The sequence below is a fragment of the Nicotiana attenuata genome, unplaced genomic scaffold (genome assembly GCF_001879085.1).
Source record: "Nicotiana attenuata strain UT unplaced genomic scaffold, NIATTr2, whole genome shotgun sequence".
NCBI classification, from domain to species: Eukaryota; Viridiplantae; Streptophyta; class Magnoliopsida; order Solanales; family Solanaceae; genus Nicotiana; species Nicotiana attenuata.
In genome coordinates, this window is record NW_017670540.1 from 59,485 (window position 1) to 83,313 (window position 23,829).

Sequence of the window (23,829 nt, forward strand, 5' to 3'; positions counted from 1 at the left end):
ATCTTTTTGTTAATTTTATTTGTAATGCTTGAATTTAATTTATAAAATTTATTTAATAAATAACTATTAGTTTAAAAATTACTTTTAAGATTGCTGGTTTGTTTCTACACAAATATTAAGCTTGAAGAGTTATTATTAGGAAAATTTTAGATTAAAAAAAAAGAGTCGAATAGACCAATGTGGTCCTCGTTTAGTTTTGAAAAATTAAATAGGCAGATGAAATGTTAACATAGGGATTTAAACTCATGAACTCCAACTAAATTTGAACACTCTTTGTCGCTACTCTAGCCTACCTTTCTCAATTGTTTCAAGGATGTTTAGAATATATTATATACCCATAAAGGTGTTATTTGGCATATATCAATAATATAATTTTTCGGTAAAGGGTGTTCGTTTCACATCTTTGAGACTATGTAACTATGCCACTTTTAGTGTGGTTTAATAAATGCTAGCAGGATAATTACCATTTAATTCTTATCATAGAAATTGGCCTGTAATTACCAATTACTCCTACTTAAAAGTGAGTTGTAATTACATTATAAATTACTTAATTTATAATTACACTGTCAAACTCTCTCCAATATATTTTAACTTCATTTTTCAACTAATTAAGTGTTGGGGAAATTGTATGAGGGTCATCCAAGAGAAAGATCACATGCCATGGTGGTCTTAATCGATGAGACATTTGTTGGGAGTTCATTATGGAAAGTACAATTCAGACAACAGCTAATTAAATATTTGTGCATGCTACTTAATCACCTCTTACATATTCAATTATTTATATGATTTTTTTATTTAGAATTTAAAAAAAAAAAAAAAAGTGTTCATGAAACAAACTTGAGAAAATCCCTCGCTTCCTCTCCTACCAAATTAGATCCGAGCACCTCTCAATCCAATCTCCTTCTCCATCACTCACTTTCTTCTTCCTCCTACTCTACCGCTTCTACTCAACAGGGAATTCAGCACCATAACACTTTGAAACTCTAAAACAAACAAACTTAATGAGTCGTTGGAGCAATAATAATAATGACTTCTTCTTCTTCTTCTCAACGACCGGCATTTGGCCTCAGCTACCTTCGCAAAACTGTAACTTGGCTATTTATCACCTTGTTAATCATCTATCTTCTTTACTCTTTCACCTTAATTCTCAATAAAGATTCTGAATGTACCAATTCTTCCTCAGACTTATCCACAAAAGAAGCTTTTTCTCTCCCTCCACCTCCACCTTCTCATTCCAAAAACTCATCTTTTCACGAAAATTCAGGGGAGCCTGAAACAGGTCTACAACACATTGTATTTGGAATCGCAGCGTCTTCGAATTTGTGGGATAAAAGAAAAGAGTACATAAAATTATGGTGGAAGCCAGGGGAAATGAGGGGTGTAGTTTGGTTAGACAAAAATGTTACAATCAAGAAAAATGAAGGCTTACCTGAAATTCGTATTTCAGGGAACACAACTAAGTTTCTTTACACGAATCGACAAGGGAGCAGATCAGCTCTTAGGATTTCACGTGTGGTTTCGGAGACATTAAGGTTAGGTCTTAAAGATGTGAGATGGTTTGTAATGGGAGATGATGACACAGTTTTTGCTGTGGATAATGTTGTGAGAGTGCTTTCGAAATATGATCATAACCAGTATTATTACATTGGGAGCTCTTCAGAAAGTCATATTCAGAACATATTTTTCTCATATGCCATGGCTTATGGTGGGGGTGGATTTGCTATTAGTTATCCATTGGCAAAAGAGTTAGAGAAAATTCAAGATCGTTGCATTCAGCGATACCCTGGATTATATGGAAGTGATGATCGAATTCAAGCTTGTATGGCTGAGCTTGGTGTCCCTCTTACTCGAGAACCTGGATTTCATCAGGTAATTTAATTGAATGAAATTCTTGTTTTTATTTGGATCATACACAAGCTCTTCCTTTTGTATCGTTTATACAGTTTAACTTCTATGCACTAATAGTGTAAAAGATTTTTTGCACTATCAGGTCGTTTAAAAGATAACTATAGGTAACCTTCCATAATAAGTGGAATTAATAATCTGGAAATAAAGGCTTCAATGATCATTCTTGATCCATGTTAATTGGATGTAAGTCTTGTTTTTCGACCACATTATTTGGAGCATATATGTACCCAAACTAGTTATTCTGGTATTGTTCCAAGAGTTTAATTTTTGTGCATTGACAATATAGAATTTTTTTGATATTACTTAAAATAACATGTAATTGTTTATAGTAATCCTAATTTGATAACATAAATAAGTTGCTATAACTGAGAAAAGTAGATTGATAGCGTAAAACGTCTTTACGCGTTTAATTCAAATTGTTCATCAGAGTCATAACCAAAGTTTCATGCATTACTAGGCTATGCAACAATAATATTTGATCCCAGAGCCATGACACCAAACAATCCAAGTAAATAAGAAACTCACTCTCATTTCATTCTCTGATCATCAACTCCTTAGTGAAAATTATTATTGTACATCATTTTTCTATGCGTCATATAAGAGTACTTTCACTGAAGTTGATGAATTTTTCTTTGTGGTAGTATAGTATGATGTGTATGGGAACTTGCTAGGCCTATTGGGAGCACATCCTGTAACACCTCTAGTATCAATTCACCATCTTGATGTAGTGGATCCTATAATCCCAAGAATGAGCAGAGTTGATGGACTCCAACGCCTTTTTGAATCGATGAAATATGATACAGCCAGCATAATGCAACAGTCAATCTGCTACGACAAGCAAAAATACTGGTCTATTTCAGTGTCATGGGGCTATGTGGTTCAGATCACAAGGGGTAATATCTCTCCTAGAGAATTAGAAATGCCCACAAGAACATTTCTTAACTGGTACAAAAGAGCTGATTACACAGCCTATGCATTCAACACTAGGCCTGTGACCAAGCACCCGTGCCAGAAGCCTTTCGTGTACTACATTAGCGCAGCCAAATTTGATCGAAGCAAAAATCAGATCGTTGGGATTTACCATCGTCATAGAGAGTCGTATCCTTATTGCAGGTGGAAAATTGAGTCACCTGAGAATATCAACGCCATTGTTGTCTTGAAAAAGCCCGATAACGATCGTTGGCGAAAAGTAAGTTGTCGTGAAATTTCTGAAGATTGATCCCTAAGGACTATGTACTAAGTGGATTATATTATGATTTGCAGGCACCGAGAAGGGATTGTTGTAAAGTTCTACCATCAAACAACTCCAATTTGTACATTCGGGTAGACAGTTGCGGAAAAGGTGAAACCAGTGAAATGTAGCTGTTAGAAGGAGGGCTATAGTTTTTCTTACTCTATTTTTTTGTACTCATCAGCTGTAGATTAGGATAGGAGGAATTTAAATATTCTATGTTGAGAACAGAAAATTTTATAATTTTGCAACTTAAATGATGCTAGTACTAGAAAGCGTACATAAGCTATACTAGACTAACACACAGTGGATAGCCTAAATGTATTTTGCTTCAGCTAGTAAAAGCAATATACATATTTTAACCAACATACTGCAAAGCTATGTTAACCTCATGAAAAGTTAAATTCCAACCTAAACATGTCCAGAAAATACTTGGGAAAGTACAATCAGAATATAAAACATAGAGATAATAACACAAATTTCTTCAACAATTTTCACCAACTGCTGTGATCAACAATGATCCAGATGCAAAAATTGCATCCTTAGGAACTACTAAGAATGATTTTTAGGAACAAAGAGAATCCAGAAATGAAGGAATGACTTTTCAGTATAGTTGAGACATTGCCCACTAATCCTGGTTGAAACAATAGTAATTCCTGCTCGGTACTTTCATGTTACTTGTCCGGTTTGGCAAAGGCGGATCTAGGATTTAGACTCTGTGGGTTTAACTTTTAAAAAATTTAACATTGAACCCATTACATTTTTAAAGTTATGGGTTCAAATCTATTATTTTTGCAGTTTTAATGTATTTTTTCACATAAATTTCTACTCTGTGTCGAAAGTTATGGGTTCAATTGAACCCGTAAGTACCACTGTGCATCCGCCGAATGGAACAGATCAAACGGAATAAAAATGGGAAAACTCTAGACTACCTTTTCTAAATGAATTCACCCTAAGAGACACCTATTTACAGAGTCAATGAGCAATAATAACAAACAAAAAGCTAGTATTATTTGATGATTCCATAATTGCAAAATGAAGGTGGTTATCATTCGGATACAGAGGAATGTCGTAGAGCATAATTATTTTTCCATTTCTTATCTCAAATCTCACTTCATATCTGTGGAGACCTCAAGAGGAACTAATAAGAACCCATAACAATATTGCTCATCATGTTATGGGGACGTTTCATTAAATTTTCAATTTTGGTCATTTTGATCAACCCCATTCAATGTTCCACAATATTGCTCATCGTGTCTGCTGCAGTTTCATTGTTCACATTCTGTATATGGATTGACTCTTAGAGGATGATAGGAATTTCAAGCTGTTAATATCCTTCTTGGATGATTCATTTTCGCAGGTGAAATGATTCTTTCAGTCATCAGAATATGATGTTTTTGCCCCTTGTCTCTAATTTTATGTGACATCTATTTTCTTCCTTTTTGTGAAACTGTCCGATTTCAAGGTTAAATTTAATGTTTCTTTAATTTATTTATTTTTTAAAATAAAGATAATAAAATCGAGCAGTTTATCGACAACATTGAAGAATTTTCTGTTAAAAAGTTTACTCATTGCCAGTTTGAAGCCAGAAAAAAAGAGGAGAGCTCCGACAAGCTGACAGCCATCATAAAAACTATTCTATTCATGATGAATCCTCACAATACAAAATACCTGGGATTGAGACATAACTATTGTTATTCTAGTATATCATTGAAGCGTCGAGTTTTTACATATATACTATAAAGTGGAACTTGGATTTACACCATAGTGCCATATAAGTTGGGGACTGTAGGATATACAGAAGATTGTGCCATAGGACATCTTTATTATGTCCATTATATGATTTTAAATCTGCACCTGTAATTTATGTGACACAAAAAAGATGACAACCACGTAACTTTGTGTGTTTTTCTCTTGTTTTAGTCCTCAAGCTCTGTTGTTATCATGTCCATCACCATTACCAGGATTCTTCATCTGTTTTAGATTTGTGAAAAGATTGACTTTTGGTGGACTTTCGGACAGGAGGCTCGGTTTCGGGGTCATACTTTTGGGAGGCAAGGTAGTTCAAAGCAGTGACGATGTCAACAATGGGAGGACGCATATTAGGTTGTTCCTGGACACACATTGCAGCAATTGCAAGAGCTTGGTATAAGCTCCTAATTGGATAATGACCTTCAAGTGCTGGATCTGCCATCTTGTAGAATTTCTTCCTGTCTTTGAATAATGGTCTTGCCTGCAAAAGAAGAGTGGCATCTCTTGAAAATTAAAAAAAAAAAAAAAAAAAAAAAAAAAGAACTGTACCCTCCACTAATAGTTTAAGCTTTTACATGAGGTGGTCACACACTTCAACATGGTAACAGAGCCGAGCCGACAATGAAGGATTCATTAGCATATATGCACAAGTTCAATAAGGCTCGCCTTAGTTCCCTCCCGACTAATCTCAAATCTTGAATGAGGTGTCATAATGTTAACAAAGCACTTTGTTTTCTTCTATCAGGAAACAACGCGTAAATTTGATTTGCAAACATACACAGATAACAACATAATCATCCGACAAAACAAAATTAAAGTGCAGCAACTGGAATTAATTCAGCAGTTTCTCTGATATTGCTATGCCCCAGAATTGGGCAAGACAGACAGGAATATGCATGTTTACACTATATCAACAGACATCTACTCCTTAAAGCAGTATTCTGTTCCAAATTGGCACTGTACGGTTCTACAAGTTTGTAAGAAATGTACAACAACTTTTTATGAGTCATAAAAGAATGATCCCTTTTAATCTCTCACATTAAGCACTCTAGATTAAATGGAACGTTTGCTCTAGCGCTTATTCACCTAGCTGTCCAACTATGTACAATGTTTACTATGAAAAGAAAAAGAGAAGGTAGTGGAAGTAAAAGGTATAACCGTATAAGGTTGACATTTGCAGCCAATTTTTTTTTTTTTTTTTGGTAAGCATTTTTTTCTGAAATTGGCTGCCGTCACTAACCAACCATTGCTGGTAAAAACAAATACAGGCATTTTGGAAAATCTAGACAGAAGGACATCAAAATCCAAGGGCACTACCCAAACAAACAATACAGGACACCTTAAATGTACCAAAAATGAAAGATGATTCCAGTAAAAGCATATCGACTTTCTCAAGCAGAAATATCCATATTTTAAAGGTCAAGAACCTCTTATACCTCTTAAACCACAGATGACCTCCATTCTGATAAAAATGACTGAAAGACTTGTACAAATAACAACAAATTGATTGGAAGTAGTTTAGTAACATCGATTTCCTCTTAGATCCATTTAGGTATAGAAATGAGAATGATGGTCAATTAAGTAGCTAGGAGGCAAGGAGAACTCACAAAAACATATCACATGGCAATGATATTAGAAACAAAGGGAACTCACCCAAGCAACCAGATTTTGCTCTGCAACAGATTTTGTATAATCAATTGCTCTCCTGCCTGTGATTATCTCCAGAAGAACAACTCCAAAGCTATAGATATCAGATTTGAAAGTCAGTTGGCCAGTCATAGCATAATCTGGTGCACAGTATCCATATGTGCCCATCACTCTGGTGGAAACGTGAGTTTTGTCTCCACTAGGACCCACTTTAGCCAAGCCAAAATCAGATAACTTTGGATGGTACCCGTCGTCAAGCAGAATATTGGAGCATTTGAGATCTCGATATATTATAGGAGGCTTCATCTTGTCATGTAAATATTCCAGGCCTCTTGCAGCACCTGCAGCTATCTTCATTCTAGTGTTCCAATCAAGTGGTTTTTGATTTGGCCAGGGGTCTGCACACATTGAAAGAGCAAACGAAACAGGCGTGTTTATCAGGATGGAGGGAGCTAAGATTGGAAGAAGGTAACATGAAAAGCAAACAATTACATATAACATACCATACAAATGGTCCTCCAACGAACCAAGAGGCATGTACTCATAGACCAATAGCCTTTGATCTCCCTCGGCGCAACAACCAATTAGTTTAACAAGATTAGGGTGGTCAGCCTTACTTAGTGTCTGTACTTCAACAACAAATTCCCTAACTCCTTGACATCCATACGGATCGAGTTGTTTGATAGCGACAATCTGCATTAGCAAAAACAAATATTAAAGAACAAACATCCTCAGGCCTAAGTGAACAGACCAATTATTCCTAATGTTAAACCACTCACTTACTGCAAGAATGAAGGGGATATAAATTCATAAAAAAGGTTACATGCAAATAATCCTGTTGTTTATTGCAGCCTTTAAAGGAAAATACAAGAATGTAGTTGAGCTGACCTCACTGGTATCCAGCAAATGACCTTTATATACTTTGCCAAAACCGCCTTCTCCCAAGAAGTAATCTTCCTTGAAACTATCTGTTGCAGCTACCAATTCATCAAATTTAAACCGCTGCGCCTTAGCACCACCAGTTTTTCCATCTGTGGGAGGGGTGTTGTTGCTATAATCCCCTTCTTTCCTAGACGTAGATCGGTTTGCATCTTTAGCCTCCTCATTCTTCACAAATTTAAATTGACTAGCCACCAGCGTATCTAAGGCACACAAAAGAACAAGAGGCACCAAAAACATGGGAGTTTGAAACGAAGGAGGCCTCATTTGAAAGAGCACATGGAATAAATGGCCGAAATACTGATTCCAGCAAAGATTCTCACATTGTAATACACAAAGATTCATACACAGAAAGGACAAAATTAAGAGAAGAAACAATAACAAATTCAAACACCGCCATCCAAAGTCCAAACCATATCCAACAAGTTTTCTTAAAAAAACAAATGGGAAATTTCAGAAAAACCAAGAAATGACGTCTGCAATTGTTGCTCAATACACAACACAACACCCTGATTCAAAATGCCCATCAAATATTCAACCTTTTTATTCCTTCCATTGAAATTTCAAAGAACATCAGGAATTTCACATCCCATAAAACATGCTAAAGAGAGAATAGGCATAAACAAACCATTGGTTTTTAAAACGTGAAACCAAATGTAAATGGATATACAGAACATAGAACTTTAAAATGTTACATCTATTTATGATCTAACAATAAGAATTATTCTAAAAGGATTAGCCAAATATTAGATGCATGCAACCACAAAAACATACGATCAAATCAATACAAACGGAAAATTCACAAAACGGGAGATGATTAACCCTTTTGTATCAGAACAAAAGTTGTTGGCAAAAATTCACATTAAAATTTCCAAAATGCACAAAAAAGGAACAATCTTTACTTATCAATCATGTATAAAGCTCATACCTTGTTTAGGCTGAGGCTGATGATTAACCCTTTTGTATTGGTTATTGGCATGAATTATTTTTCTCTCCGGTTTCTTGATTGATGTATCTCCATCTCCAGAACAAGGGAAACAACCCATAATTTTTTTTAACTATCTATAAAACCACGAAACTGCCTATATTCTGTTCAATATGACTTTTCTACACGTACCTAATTCTTTTTCTCTCTTCTTTTTCTCAAAAACAGAACCCAACAGGGAAATGAGGAATGGAAGAATTATATTTTATAATCAATAAGAGTTACAAAACTCTCAGTTTTTTCCTTAAAAAGAGAGAAAGAAGAGAAAAATTAGAGAGAGAACATATAGCTTAACCATTTTATACGTTTTTTTTTCTCCTTAATTAACAAGGTAGTCTTTTTCTGGGGTTTTGTTTTTGTGGTGCAAATGTATGACATTTTTTTTTTTTCTGGTACGGTTAATCCTCTGATTAGTTGCCACGTAATACTACCTAGATTTTTTGGTCAAATCATGTAGTGCGTCACATCAACATTTCTTGTCGTCAGAGCTGACTCACCTACTAAATGTATAATTGTTTACCAACGTGATAATTGCTTTTTTTTTTTTTTAATTATTTCACACCCGGTGTTCGGTACCCGCATTGAAGCCCGACTATATCCGGATTCGGGGCATTTGCATCTATACCCGCTTTTTGTGTCACGTTTTAACTTATGCCCGCTTTGTAAAAAAAATTGCAAGCGTACCCGCTTTTTCGCATAACTTCAGCATACGGGGCTGAAGTAGCAAAGACAATCACGCAAAACTTAGCATTCTAGTAGCTGGGCCTGAAGTTCAGCTCTAGAGCTAAAGTTTTTGTTTTGTAACTATCGAACTTCAGCTCTAGAGTTGAAGTTTTTGTTTGTAACTAGCGAACTTCAGCTCTAGAGCTGAAGTTTTTGTTTGTAAGCTTCAGCTCTAGGGCTGAAGTTTTTGTTTTTTAACTGTCGAACTTCAGCTCTAGAGTTGAAGTTTTTGTTTGTAACTGGCGAACTTCAGCTCTAGAGCTGAAGCTTTTGTTTGTAAGCTTCAACTCTAGAGCTGAAGTTTTTGTTTTGTAATTGTCGAACTTCAGCTCTAGAGCTGAAGTTTTTGTTTGTAACTAGCGAACTTCAGCTCTAGAGCTGAATTTTTTGTTGAAATTTTTATTTTTTAACTGTCGAACTTCAGCTCTAGAGCTGAAGTTTTTGTTCGCCAGTTTAAATGCATCAACCTCATTTCGACTAACTCACACTCAGCTTTGCTCAGCCATTTTTATTGCTAAGCAACTGATATTCAAAAATACAAAACAATTAGGAAATCCTTATGAGGATCAAAGTATTATCTTTATAATATGTTGGAGCCGAAGTCTGGTTTATAGGTTCAGTTACAGCTTTAAAATAAGAGAATGACAACGATTAAGGGTAATGGCGTGTAATGCAGTAAAGAGAAGCAACACAGAAAAAGCATTCTACTTTGAAATGAAAACAACAAAGACTCAGACTACCAAGAACAGTAATGATCTCTAAGATGACATATTCAAAAGATTCAGTAGCTCCACCATACTGTACAATCTCCGACTTTTCTTTCTAAAAATGATTATTAATTTCTTGAAGACGTTGTGTGAATACATGTTATATACATAGCCGTAACAGATTTCTTGCAGAAAAGGGAGAAGGAGAAGTTTGAGAAAGAAGAGGCGGATATAACTTTGAGGAGGAGAAGGAGGAGGAGAAAGGGTGCTGAAGTTGTTTAAAAAGTGGGTACAAGTTAAAAGTTTTTAAAAAAATGGGTATAGGTTAAATGGGGGAGACCAAATAGGGCGCCCCGTGCAATTTTTACTCCGGATTCGCACCGCGTAGGGCCCCATTCGGGGGGAAGCGCTCCCTACCAAGGATTTTTCCATACCCAGGGCTCGAACTCGATACCTCTGGTTAATGGAAGAGCAGTCCCATCCACTGCACCACATCCTTTGGTGGTCCTTTTTTTTGTTTTTTGAATATCAATATAGTCTTCCATTTTACGTAAAAGTGGTAGATGAGTATGAATTATGAAATTTAAGAAACTTTTTTTTTAAAAAAAAATTATGGTATTAAAATAAAACATTTATTTATTTTTAAGGATATAAAATCATTTCATCAATAATAAAAAATCTAAAGTTAAATTATTTATAATTATAAAAATATATCATTCTTTTTTTGGACATACTAAATATAAAAAGTGTATCATATAAACTAAACAAAATAAACTATAACTATAATAGCTTAAAATAATTTACTCAAAAGATTTTATCATATTATACCAAGTTATGTCTAGTATTTATTTCAGGCAATCAATGTAAAATTATACAGGGTAATTGTCTTTTAAACAGCCTAATCAAATAAATATATTTTTTACACTATTATGTACTGATATGATCGATATCCCAGCTCAGGGACAATCAAGTGGTATGGTTGTCCTTTGGGATCATAACATGGTCAATGTCCATAGCTTCGTGCGTAGAAGCCAAGAAATAAGTGCAACAATTGAGGTAATTCCCACTCGCAAAACTTGGTTGTTTACCTATATTTATGCTAGTACTAACATTAACCATAGAAATCAAATGTGGAACAATCTTATTAACATGCATGCTAATTTTAATGGGCCATGGCTAGTAGGGGGAGATTTTAATGATGTCCTAGATTCAACAGAAAAATTAGGAGGTAACCAAGTATTCCCCCCGTTCCAATTTATGTGAACTTGTTTGACTGGATACAGAATTTAAGAAAAAATTAAGACTTTTGGAATTTGTAGACCTAAAAAAGTCAAAAAGAGGCTCATAATATTGTGTGGTTATAAAAGCTTCTCATTAAGGGTAGAATTGTAAGTTTAAGCTAAATTGTTACCAAATTTAGAAGGGGGTCATTCTTGTTGGAACGGACCAAAAAGGAAATAGGTTCACATAAATTGGAACAGAGGGAGTAAATAGAAACCGTTCCAAATACCTGTGGAACTGTATCAATAAATGTGGCCTTATTGATCTAGGGTTTAAAGGATGCAAATTTACTTGGACTAATCGTAGAAAGAAAAATAAAGGTCTTATTATGAAAATATTAGATAAAATCCTTGCCAACAGTGACTGGATTAGCTGCTTTCCAAATGCCTCAGTGACTCACCTTCCAAAAACACAATCTGTCCATAATCCTCTACTCCTAGATATAATCCCTAGATCAAATGTTTCCCTTTCTAAACCTTTTAGGCTCGAAACCTATTGGTGCAGACACCCAGACATTAATAACCTAGTAAAGGAAAGTTGGAAAGACAACTAACTATCTGAACTAGGCTAATCATTTTCTAGGTAATGTTAAAGCTTGGAAAAATAAGATCTCGGAGATATCTTCAAAAAAAAAATAGAATTATGGCTAGGCTAAAAGACATACAAGAATCCAAGCACTACTATAATAGTACCTTCCTACAACTGTATACAGTCGAAATCAGGTATGCCCGATTTCTCGGATTCGAGGGGTAGCTTAAGCCCGAGTTCAGGCAAGGTCGAGTTCAAGCTCGATGAACCAAACTTGAGCTCGAAGACAAAGTGCAATGCCCGAGGATCTAAGTGCTAGAGGGACATCGGAGCTGAGCTCAGGCTCGAAGGTAAAATAAGAGGCTCGAAGACATAAGTGCTCGAGGAACACCGGAACCGAGTACGACCAGCTCCGAGATAGTGCCGTTATGAGTTTGTTACAGAAGGACAAGATTCTCGCCACGTCCCCAAGATCGTGGTGTAAATTTCGGAATGGATCTGTACGAATCCGTACTAGACGGTTATACAGCTGTCCCAATAAGATCCTTTATTGAAAAAATAGGAATATACCTTATTAAGGGTTCCCCTATTATATAAAGGGGACCCCAATCATTTGTAACAGGACACAATCACTGAGTAAAGAATATACTCTCTACTATTTGCCTACTGTTCATCAGCACTGTCCTTTAGCTCTACTGCTCTTGTTTACTTTTCTTACTTTATTGCTCTTAGCCCGTCTCGAGGTCACCATCTCGAGGTCATTACTGCTGAGTTACATTGGTTTGATTCACTTGTCTCTTTCATTTCTACTTCATATTTCTTGATTATTAATTGGTATTGAATCTAATCACGTATCTTTAAAACCACAAATCAAATTTAATTGTTACTCGTATTGTCGAGGTAAACAATTTGGCGCCCACCGTGGGGCTAAAGATAATAGTGATTATTTCTTTACTAATTCTTGTTACACACGTTATCTTTACACTTTTTCTTGTCAAGATTTTTTGATTCTCAGGCTTAAACATGTCTAGCACACAAAACGCACCTGTTCATGACAACGAAGGTCTTGGAGAAAACAATAGTATAGGGGTCGGTGTACCACCAATAAACTCTGAGGAAGTGCCAAATATGGAGCCAGTTGATATCATTTCACATAATGCTCTACACGCGGATTCAGGCACGGACCCCGTAGGGAATGAACGCAGGGAAGCCCGATCTGGTGGACAAGGAGCAAGAGGAATAGGAGATGGGGGAATCAGCCTCCAAGTGATATTCGAGATGCTGCAAGCTCAGCAAATCGCCATTGCACAACTTCAAAGTCAGAATAAGACTCCGAGCGTAGCTGAACATGAAAATGCTTGACATACTGAACCAGCAAGGGAAAGGCCCGATGAAAGTGTCTTGGGGACTGACCCCACTATTATGAGAATGCTCGAAGATCTCACCAAGAGGATAGAGTCCGGGGAAAAGAGGATTGAGGATAATGACAAAAAAGTGGAGACTTATAACTCCCATGTCGATCAAATACCGGGAGCTCCCCCGATCTCGAAGGGATTGGATGCCATGAAATTCGTACAAAGGCCGTTCCTTCCGAGTGCGGCTCCGCAGCCCATCCCAAAGAAGTTTTGTATGCCCGATATACCTAAATACAATGGAACCTCTGATCCAAATGAACACGTTACTTCTTACACATGCACCATAAAGGGAAACGACTTGGAAGACGCCGTAATCGAGTCTGTGCTGCTGAAGAAGTTCGGGAAGACTCTATCGAAGGGTGCCTTAATATGGTATCATAACTTACCCCCTAATTATATTGATTCGTTTGCTATGCTTGCAGATTCTTTGTAAAAGCACACACTGGAGCCATTAAAATTGCAACAAGAAAGTCGGAAATTTTCAAGATAAGGCAGAAAACAACGAGATACTCAGGGAATTCGTATCTCAATTCCAAGCGGAGAGAATGGATTTGCCTCCGGTCACCGATGACTGGGCTGTACAAGCTTTCACTCAAGGTCTCAATACTCGCAGTTCTATAGCTTTGCAGTAGTTGAAGTAAAGTTTAATCGAGTATCCGGCTGTCACTTGGGCTGACGTGCACAATCGGTATCAGTCGAGGATTAGGGTCGAGGATGATCTACTGGGACTCCTTCAAGGTCTATTTATTCCAACAGGCCCGTGGATAGAGTCAAAAGGGACATTGATCGAGAGCCGAGATTGAGCATAGATCGATATCAACCGTACAACGGAGATCATATGAGCATCGGATCTGGGCGAAGCTTCGCACGAAATGATCGAGGTCAAAATTCACGGGGACTCGACGCTGAGGAAAATCACATCGAATATCCAAAATTTGAATAAAGGTACGGCCCCACCTTTTATATTTTTTCAGCTAACGCTTGTAGGTTATCAGTGAGGATCAGCAGAAAGCTATGGGTCTTAAAGCACGCGTTGTACTCTTTTTCCCTTAGACCGAGTTTTATCCCAAAAGGGTTTTCCCGGCAAGGTTTTTAATGAGGCAACCATTGTTCGTGCTGGCTTAGGGAAGTTCAAAGGTATCAGAGGTTCCCTGAGATAAGCCTCGAGATCTGGGAGGCATTACCTTCGAATGTCCACTTTGTTGCTAGGAAATTACTCCATGATGACGGGGCCTCGATAGGAAAATGTTGTAAGGGTCAAACGGTCAGATGAACCATACCCATATAGGTTACTCGAGCCCCAAACATCAAACATGCGCTCATGTATAATCATCCATTGAGAGAAGTATTTTTCCTTGATATCCCGTGCCTTTAGAGAAATTTCATATTTTATACTCTTGATCTATTGTGTAAACATGCTTAAGGACCGACAACGATGGAATTTCGAACAACAGACCCCATATTCGAGGACTGTTGTCCCAAATGCAAACGGAATCAAACTGCTAACATTTCGAGACCATAAGACCTTAAAGACAATCCTCGACTTTACGGGCCACGGCCACCCCACCCGGGGACTGACATTTCGGGCAAGCTCGAAGTGAAACGGAAGATAAGCCCAAAGGGCAAGTTCTAGACTAAAAAGGCTACAACCAGATTAACGCGGAACGGAGACACCCGAAATCCGTAACAGATACGAAAGCCAAAGGGCTATCTTAACCTAAACGGAAGCATATCTCGAACGCTCGGAGACTACCCACCCGAGCTATCTAAACAATAAGACCTCAAGAGGTACCCCTGATATACAGGCCAAGGCCATCACATTCGGGGATTAACATTTCGAACAAGTTCGAAATGTTATCGGGAAACAAGTCCAAAAGACATACCCGAAGGCTACGGCTATATTAAATGGCTACGGCCATATTAAAGACTACGGTCATGTAAAAGGTTACGGCCGAAATAATACGGCTCGGAGTCATCCGACTTCTACCATAAATTAAAGGCCTTCGAATACTTCGAAAAACAAGTTAAACTCGGCTACCCTCAGCAAAAGCAAAAAGGACTTCGATAAAATCAGCCCTCGAATAATTTAAAGGCTTCGATAATTTCAGCCTTCGAAAAAACCTCAAGAGGTATTCGATTATCATTACACAAACAAGTTACTAATAAGGTTCCGATACGTCGAACCCTCGAAAAACCCAACCGGTAGAAAAAACACATGCGAAGGCATACAAAAATTTTCACTAAGTCTTTTAGCCGAAAAAAAGGAAAAATTATAGCCACTTTAGAGGCCGAATTGGCCCGACTTAAAGAGCCTAAGGGCCGATATATAAGAGCCTAAGGGCCGATCTTAAAGAGCCTAAGGGCCGATATATAAGAGCCAGGGCCGATCTTAAAGAGCCTAAGGGCCGATCTTAAAGAGCCTAAGGGCCGATCTAAAAAAGCCTAAGGGCTAACTTTACTTCGAGTTCGAGCAAATTCTCACTCGACTATACAGCCCACGGGCTATCTTAACCCGAGTTCGAGCATACTCTCACTCGGGGACTATATATAAAGCCTAAGGGCTAACTTTACTTCGAGTTCGAGCAAATTTTTCACTCGACTATGCAGCCCACGGGCTATCTTAGCCCGAGTTCGAGCAGACTCTCACTCGGGCACTATCTATAAAGCCTAGAGGCTAATTTTCCCTCAAGATCAAGAGAATCGACTATTGAGCTTAAGAGCTACTTAAAATTCATGTCCAAATGGTCTTTCTTGGTCCATTGATCAGAAACGTTCGAGGGAAGTACTCATTATCGATCAATCTGAAAATAAAGGCAAAAGGTTACAGAAAGCATGAAGCCTAACCAGCACAATCCTTTTCAATAGAAGTGTATTCATCCTCAGAATCTTGTCCACCGCCAGATTCACTAGAGTTTTCGGAGTTTTCATCGGGAAAGGCCAGCTTCGAAGCTTTTGTTTCCTTTATCGCCTGCATCACGGTGATGGTATCATGATAAGTCCACGTAAGATCAAGGACTCAATTTGTTTCTTGTCATTACACTCGAAGAAACGCGGGGACTATCTGTATACGGTCGAAATCAGGTATGCCCGATTTCCCGGACTCGAGGGGTAGCTTAAGCCCGAGTTCAGGCAAGGTCGAGTTCGAGCTCGATGAACCAAAATCGAGCTCGAAGACAGAGTGCAAGGCCTGAGGATCTATGTGCTAGAGGGACATCAGAGCCGAGCTCAAGCTCGAAGGTAGAATAAGAGGCTCGAAGATATAAGTGCTCGAGGAACACCGGAACCGAGTACGACCAGCTCCGAGATAGTGCCGTTATTAGTTTGTTACAGAAGGACAAGATTCCCGCCAAGTCCCCAAGATCGTGGCGTAGATTTCGGAATGGATCTGTATGAATCCATACTTGACGGTTATATAGCTGTCCCAATAAGATCCTTTATTGAAAATAGGAATATACCTTATTTAGGGTTCCCCTATTATATAAAGGGGACCCAATCATTTGTAACAGGACACAATCACTGAGTAAAGAATATACTCTCTACTTTTTACCTACCGTTCATCAGCACTGTCCTTTAGCTCTACTGCTCTTGTTTACTTTTCTTACTTTATTGCTCTTAGCCCGTCTCGAGGTCTCCATCTCGAAGTCACTACTGCTGAGTTACATTGGTTTGATTCACTTGTCTCTTTTATTTCTACTTCATATTTCTTGATTATTAATTGGTATTGAATTTAATCATGTATCTTTAAAACCACAAATCTAATTTAATTGTTACTCGTATTTTCGAGGTAAACAACAACAATTGGAAAACTCTTTACAAATAGAGTATAACAATTACCTTAAAATTGAAGATGATTATTGGAAACTTAGAGCCAAAATCTCTTGGATTCAAGAGGGAGATGCAAATACTAAGTTCTTCCACATCATGGCCTCTAACAACAAAAGGAAAAACAAATTTATGTTTTTCAAAAATGATGCGGGCAACTGGATCAATGATCCATCAGAAATTTTAACACATACAAAGCAACACTTTCTAAACACATTCAAAACTTCCCACATATCCACTAGTTGGATAGACATACTTCATGATCCTACAAGTTTCAATAAAATCGATCTCAAAATGTTAGATAATCCCTTAACGCCCTCTGAAGTCACCAATGTTATCTTCTCCTTCAAACCCTTTAAGGCACCAGGACCAGATGGGATTTATCCTTTTTTCTATCAAAAATACTGGAAATTTGTGGGGCCATCAGTCATTAATCTTTGTCTACAAGTTTTTCGGGACAATTCAATCCCCGAAGGTATTAATAACACCTATATCTTCCTTATTCCCAAAATCCATAATGCAAATAATCTAAAAAAAATCCGACCAATTGATCTTTGCAATACAGTGTACAAAGTTATGATAAAAATTATTGCCAATAGATTAAAACCCTTTCTCAATGACCTGATTAGCTCATTCCAAGCAAGCTTTATCAAAGGAAGGAGAACTAGTGACAATGCTATTATAATTCAGGAAATCCTTAACCAATTCATAAAAATTAAAGGGAAAAAGGCTTGTATGATCTTAAAAATAGATTTAGAGAAAGCGTTTGATCTACTAGAATGGTTGTTTATCTATCGTATGCTCAAATTCTTCAAATTCCCTCCGTCAATCTCAAAATTAACCATGAACTATATTTGTACAAGCAATATAGCAATCCTAGTCAATGGTTCAACTACTGAATTCTTTAAACCAAGAAAAGGCATTAGACAAGGCTATCCCCTACACCCTACATTTTCATACTTTGTATGGAAATGTTCTCTCGTCTTATCTGCCATGAAGTTGATATTTGCCAATGGGACCCTATACACCTTAGTCCCCGAGATACAGGCATATCCTACCTCTTCATTGCTGACGACCTCACTCTAATGGCTAAGGTGAATGAGAAGTCAGCAACTCAATCAAAAAATGTCTCTCACTCTTCTGCAGTCTATCTGGACAAAATATTAATCTACAAAAATCAAGGATCATTCTCTCAAAGAACTGTGCTCCCAACTTAGCTAAAGAAGTGGAAAATATTTTTGACATGAGTATTAGCAACTCCTTTGGGAAATACTTAGGATACCCCATACTTCAGAATCAACCAAAACCTAGGGACTACCAATTCATAATCGACAACATGCAAAAAAAATTGACTGCCTGGAAAGCCAACTTTCTCAATATTGCTGGCAGAAAAACCCTAGCAATATCTTCCCTAAACTCAATCCCCAGCCATGACATGCAATTCACATTCCTATCTAATAAAATTCTCAATCAAATAGTTCGTATCCAACGTAATTTTACCTGAGGATCTACCGATGAAGCCAAGACACTATGTAAGCTGGAATAACATAATCAAATAAAAAGAGGAATGGGTTCTGGGCCTAAAAAAGGCCAAAACAAAAAACCTAATTTCCCTAAGCAACCTTGCTTGGAGGATCCTCACAAATCCATCTACTCTATGGTCCAGAATTATCATCTCTAAATAAGCCAATAGCAATTCTAGAATCCTAACTTCCTTTATCTGGAAAGGTATCATGAAAGGGTGGTCGATCTGTTCAAATGGCATAAGGTGGCAACCTAGAAAAAATTCAAAACTAGACCTATGGAACTCCATCTGGGTTCCAAACCTTCAACCACTAAGGGAATGCATTGAAGGACCCCTAACCAAAACAGATTCAACACTGAAGGTCAATGACATAATCTCCAATGGCCAATGGGATTTATCAAAAATCTCATTTGACATTCTGAAGGATATTAAAACAAAGTTTGATCAAATCCCAATGCCTTTAAATCCGGGAAATAGTGACACCCCAATCTGGCACCTCAACACAAATGGTTGCTTTAGCAGCAAAAATTACCTTAATAATATTAATAACAATACCACAACCCCTCAGCACGACTTCATGTGGATATGAAATCTAAAATGTTCTAATAAAATAAAATTTTTCCTCTGGCAATGCCTTCGCAACAGAATTCCTTGCCGTCAGTACCTCCGCCACATTGGCATTAACATTGACAACCTTTGCCCTATGTGTCGAATGGAGGAAGAATCCATCATTCACATATTTATTAGATGTCCCATAGTTCAATCACTATGGAATAAATTAGGTTTCAAAAACCTATCCACTAGTATCTCTCAACACTGGCTAATGCACATTAAAAGTCTTAGACCTAGCAGGAAACCATCTCACATTGAAATGATATTTTGAAGTGATGGTCTATGGGTAGTGTTGTTGGTATTGTTACTATAATTTCACTTCATGTCCATCACAAACCCACATCCAAAAGAAACAATTTCTATCCAAATTTGTTGGCATGCACCCCAGAAAGGTCGGATAAAATTAAACATAGATGGTGCTTTTACAACTCAAAACTGTGGAATAAGTGGTGTATTTAGGGACAACACTGAGAAATGGATATTAGGCTTTAACAAATACTGCAATGGTATAATTTCCTTACATATTGAGTTGCAGGCACTCCATGAAGGTCTTCAACTGGCAATCAGGTTTGATCTACTTCCGCTAGAAATAGAAAAGGACCCAACGGAAGTAATGAATGCTATCAATAATGGACATGCAACATTAGCTAATCTAATACAATCATGCAGGTCATTAATGCGCCAGGAGAAGCGCCTTCTACTACGACATAATTTCAGACAAGGAAATTTAGTAGCGGACGCACTAGCCATGGAAGCAAAAAAATAAGGAAAACAAACAATATAAGCCAGGAAGCACAAAACTTTTTGCGGATCCCCCTCTATTTTAAGCATCATCATGCTAAGGATATGTGTAGGGAAAGCAGTTTTATGATGCAAGTGCCTATTTCTATTTGTAATATGCTTAAGACTCTAGGCAATCAAAATATCACTAGTAATAGTACTCTTTTGTATGCGAGGATACCTTCCCCTATGGCCACTACTACAAAAAGTATGTCATGTAATATGTTTACCTCTATTTAGTAAGTAATATTAATCCTTTTATTACTCAAAACAATATATATATATATATATATATATATATATATATATATATATATATATATATTTTGTCATCTTGTGTTCTGAAGCTACACTATCATTACCCGGAGGTCCGCTTAGCAGTGCCAATCATACGTCACAGATATTTAATAGCCGTTCGATAAACAGGTGGGTCCCGAAAAGTGATTGATCTGAGGAGCTGTGACAAACTGCGAGTGAAATAGTAAGCCACGCACCAACACGGCATTTCGATTGGACAGCACGAGCCGACATAAAACTCTTGGGCCGCCGCCGATGAAATCAAGCTGTAAGAATATAGCTTGACTTGGTAAAACCATGTAAAATTGAAACCTGACTCAGTTGTTTGTAGTTGTGGGTTACGTTTTGACCAGATGTCCTAAACCTATAGTCTTATGGCTGACTATTAGGAAAAGGAGCAAAATTTAAGCTCTCACCTGAAAAAGTTGAAGCAATAATTTTTTGAAAAGTAAAGTTGCACCTAGCTAATATTGTGACGGAGGACTTTTGAAGACAATTTCAAATTCTTAACAGAAATAAATAAAAATGTTAGGTGGTTTTTTTCATTTGCCTTGACAAACAAAATCATGCGGTACATATACTAGTTGAAAATATTAAGTACGAATAAAATAGTCAATTATGTGTTGACTTACCAAACGTCATTGTCGTTTAAAAACTAAGATTAACATATAATGCTAGTCTACCCCTACTATCCCAGGGCATTAGCGGAGGCTAAAATCTCATCTGACAACTCCTGAGAGCATTTCTTGTTTTCTTGTTCCTCTTCTAACCTATCATGAACACTCTAAACCTTCAACGTTAGATGATCTAAAATCTAAATCATGACTAAATTAAATGTGTCCATGTTATTACAAGTTTTCTTTTAATTACTATAACATATACCGTAAATTTTTAGAAAAAAAGTAATTCTTCAACGTTATATTAGTCATACCAAATTCTTTCCTGCTGTTCTCCTTCCATATCCACTAAAAGAGAACACCCCCAAGATAGGAAAAAATGACGAAGAAATCAGCATAGAATAACATAGTTCACCAAACACAAACTCGATCAATGCCAACTTGTACTTGTTTTATATATGTATTGGTCGAAATTTATCTCAGCACTTAGGGCAAAGTAACATCGAGAAAAGAGTCAGCCGAGGTCGATCAGGAAATAGTGATGCTCGTGGTCGAGATGCTGGCGATGGTGGAGGTCGAACAACGCAGAAAGATCTGTAACGACCAGTTTATTAGAATAGGATATTAAAGAGAATATTACATTGAATATTCTCTGCACTTGTACTAGTGGCGTTTTGTTGGGGGTATGTCCCATACAAATAGGAAAAAGGAGAATAACCAAAGGCGGGTGATATTCATTGTAATAAGAGCACACTTTACTAAATTAAAAGAGTTTCTCTCTCTTGCAAAGATACACAGATTACCTTTTTATTAAAATTCTTGCTCGTATTATTCAACACTTTTCCATCAGATCCAAGGATATTTCGATTGTTCTATCATCTATCAGTCACTCATCATTGTCAGGAGGAAAAATCATCTAGTTCAGTATTTATTGGGTGAATGCCTTCTCCTATTTACATAAATGTCATTTATTGCGATTTATTGCTAGTTACTCCTCCGTTATTGTTCATACCTTTTGCACTCATTGAATGCTACTATCAACTCTCTGCTAGATCTGTCTACATGTTAGCAACATTCTCAGAGTTTATATTTAGAGATATTATCAATAACTAAGTTTAAACCCTTATTATATAAATAAAATAGTTTAACCAAAGTCATACTTCGTGGTCAAACAATTTGGCGTCGTCTGTGGGGATTTCTTAGTTAAATTTTTAGTTTCCTCTAGATCTATAACTAGCACGGACCGCTAACGTAAAAATTAAAAGAAAAAGTGAGAGAAAAGGGGGCAAGAACCGGATCTCCTTTCTTTGTATGCACAGATCTAATATGGCAGGTAACAGAGAAGAAAGAACGAGAATAATGACCGACCTCCCAACCAACCTCATGAACACCATCAATGAGAGTTCTGAAGCAGTGGATGAGGTTACAATGCCCAACGCCTCCCCTAGGCAAGGCGGATCACCCCTCCTCATTGTAGCATTACAAAATCTCTTGGTAAAGGAGCCTCCATGTCCGTGGTGGAAGAGACGCCACCAGCAATAAAAAATCTCCTTGAGGCTTGGCTAACTGACACACTAATCAGAGTCCTCCATAAGCCCGCTCAGGATACAACTACAGAAAATGCAAGGACTTGCGTTATACCACCAGCGGACGAGCAGCATGACCAGTTTCCTCTTCTAATGACAGGTATTACTCACAATATCGTTAACAGTGCAGGTGACGACACCCTCGCAACCATTCTGAAAAGGATAGAGGAGATGGAGAACGAGAACAAACCACTTCGGGATCAAATGAGAGAACACCGAGAAAGGGTCGATAAGATACCGGGCACCCCAAAGCTCTTATCGAAGAGAGATGCTGGTCGGTTCGTCGAGCAGCCATATAGTGATGACGCCGCCCCACATGCCATACGAAAGAGCTTTAAAATGCCGCCCTATCTGAAAATATATGATGGCATGACCGACCCCGAAGACCATGTAACTCATTACGTCACCGCCATGAAAGGCAATGATCTCGCCAAGTGATGTCGTCCAAGTCACACCTCTATTCGAGGTTATGAAACAGTCGATGCAATAGTAATACCCAACAGAGTAGGGTCGAATTCCACAGGGAGCTATGAGATGGGGATTTAGGAGTATATATTAAGGTATATGAGTTTGAACTATCTTTGATTACACTTCCACAAATTTGGTTGGTTCAATAGCTAAATTAAACTAAGATTGCAAATAAGTAATTGAAACTAAGAAATAGTGTTTCTGTTATTGTTTTCAAATATTATAATAGGCCTAGGGCTATGACCTCCACCTAGGTGTTTGCCTAATAGGTTGTACACTTTAAAGCTTGTTTTGTTGGTCGGGGTGTATTATAGCTATAAACACTCAATTACCCACACAATATCTCTCGGTACGAGAGTGAGTTTGCCCAATTTGGCTTTCTCAAGTCAAATGGGTATTGAACAAAACAGTTGATAAAATGCTCAAGTGGGGTTTTACTATCTCTAGGTTCAACCCTTTAATTGGGACTACCAATTTCTTGATTTCATCCCAAATTCTTGTTAGCCTAGTTTTTCTAGACTAAGTATCTCTTTCTCAAGTAGAGACCAAGTCAAATAGGCATGAACTAATATTTGCAACCATTAATTATACAATAAAAAGCAAGAACAAGGCTAAATAATCAACACCCAGTCATAAACAAGCCATAAATTAAACACCCATTAGGTTTACACACTAGGGTTGGGTCACAACCCTAGATAAAAATCTAGCTACCCATAATGGTTAATGAAGAGAACAAGGAAGAGGAGATGATAAAACTCATATTCAAAGATTAAGAGATGAAAATCCAATGTTAAATCACTAAAGTAAGCTAAAGTTGCCTAAAGCAGTAAATAAAAACGGATACAGAAGTTCATATATTCAAAACTTAACCTAATTTCGTGAAAGAAGTCTATTTATACACAGCTGAAATTTTCGGACAAAATTGCCCTTTCGGAGGTTCTCCAGCCGCATAATTCTGGATTGCGGCCGGATCTCTTGAGTTCTGCGGTCCGCGTAATTCTGGGTG

The 23,829-nt window shown here is 37.4% G+C and overlaps 2 protein-coding genes across 2 annotated transcripts; one reads left to right on the plus strand and one right to left on the minus strand.

Annotated features, from left to right (window-relative positions):
- The first annotated feature begins 875 nt into the window (after positions 1-875).
- Positions 876-3,399, plus strand: LOC109240721. Its single transcript, XM_019407390.1, has 3 exons — positions 876-1,869; positions 2,555-3,097; positions 3,172-3,399. The coding sequence occupies exons 1-3, from the start codon at positions 1,027-1,029 to the stop codon at positions 3,268-3,270; spliced, it is 1,485 nt and encodes a 494-aa protein (XP_019262935.1). The 5' UTR covers positions 876-1,026; the 3' UTR covers positions 3,271-3,399.
- A 1,355-nt stretch (positions 3,400-4,754) lies between these two features.
- LOC109240722 (serine/threonine-protein kinase CDL1-like) lies at positions 4,755-8,781 on the minus strand. Its single transcript, XM_019407391.1, has 5 exons — positions 8,406-8,781; positions 7,427-7,680; positions 7,042-7,231; positions 6,545-6,936; positions 4,755-5,372 (listed from the first exon to the last, which is right to left on the minus strand). The coding sequence occupies exons 1-5, from the start codon at positions 8,521-8,523 to the stop codon at positions 5,097-5,099; spliced, it is 1,230 nt and encodes a 409-aa protein (XP_019262936.1). The 5' UTR covers positions 8,524-8,781; the 3' UTR covers positions 4,755-5,096.
- Positions 8,782-23,829: the final 15,048 nt, after the last annotated feature.

Excerpts from the sequence above, each read along its gene's own strand:
- LOC109240721 (XM_019407390.1), top strand. The coding sequence starts at position 1,027 with ATGACTTCTTCTTCTTCTTCTCAACGACCGGCATTTGGCCTCAGCTAC. Across the intron at positions 1,870-2,554 it reads GAGAACCTGGATTTCATCAG|TATGATGTGTATGGGAACTT; the intron begins GTAATTTAATTG and ends GTGGTAGTATAG. Across the intron at positions 3,098-3,171 it reads ATAACGATCGTTGGCGAAAA|GCACCGAGAAGGGATTGTTG; the intron begins GTAAGTTGTCGT and ends TATGATTTGCAG.
- LOC109240722 (XM_019407391.1), bottom strand. The coding sequence starts at position 8,523 with ATGGGTTGTTTCCCTTGTTCTGGAGATGGAGATACATCAATCAAGAAA. Across the intron at positions 7,232-7,426 it reads ATTTGCTGGATACCAGTGAG|ATTGTCGCTATCAAACAACT; the intron begins GTCAGCTCAACT and ends TTGCTAATGCAG. Across the intron at positions 5,373-6,544 it reads AGCAAAATCTGGTTGCTTGG|GCAAGACCATTATTCAAAGA; the intron begins GTGAGTTCCCTT and ends CTTCTTTTGCAG.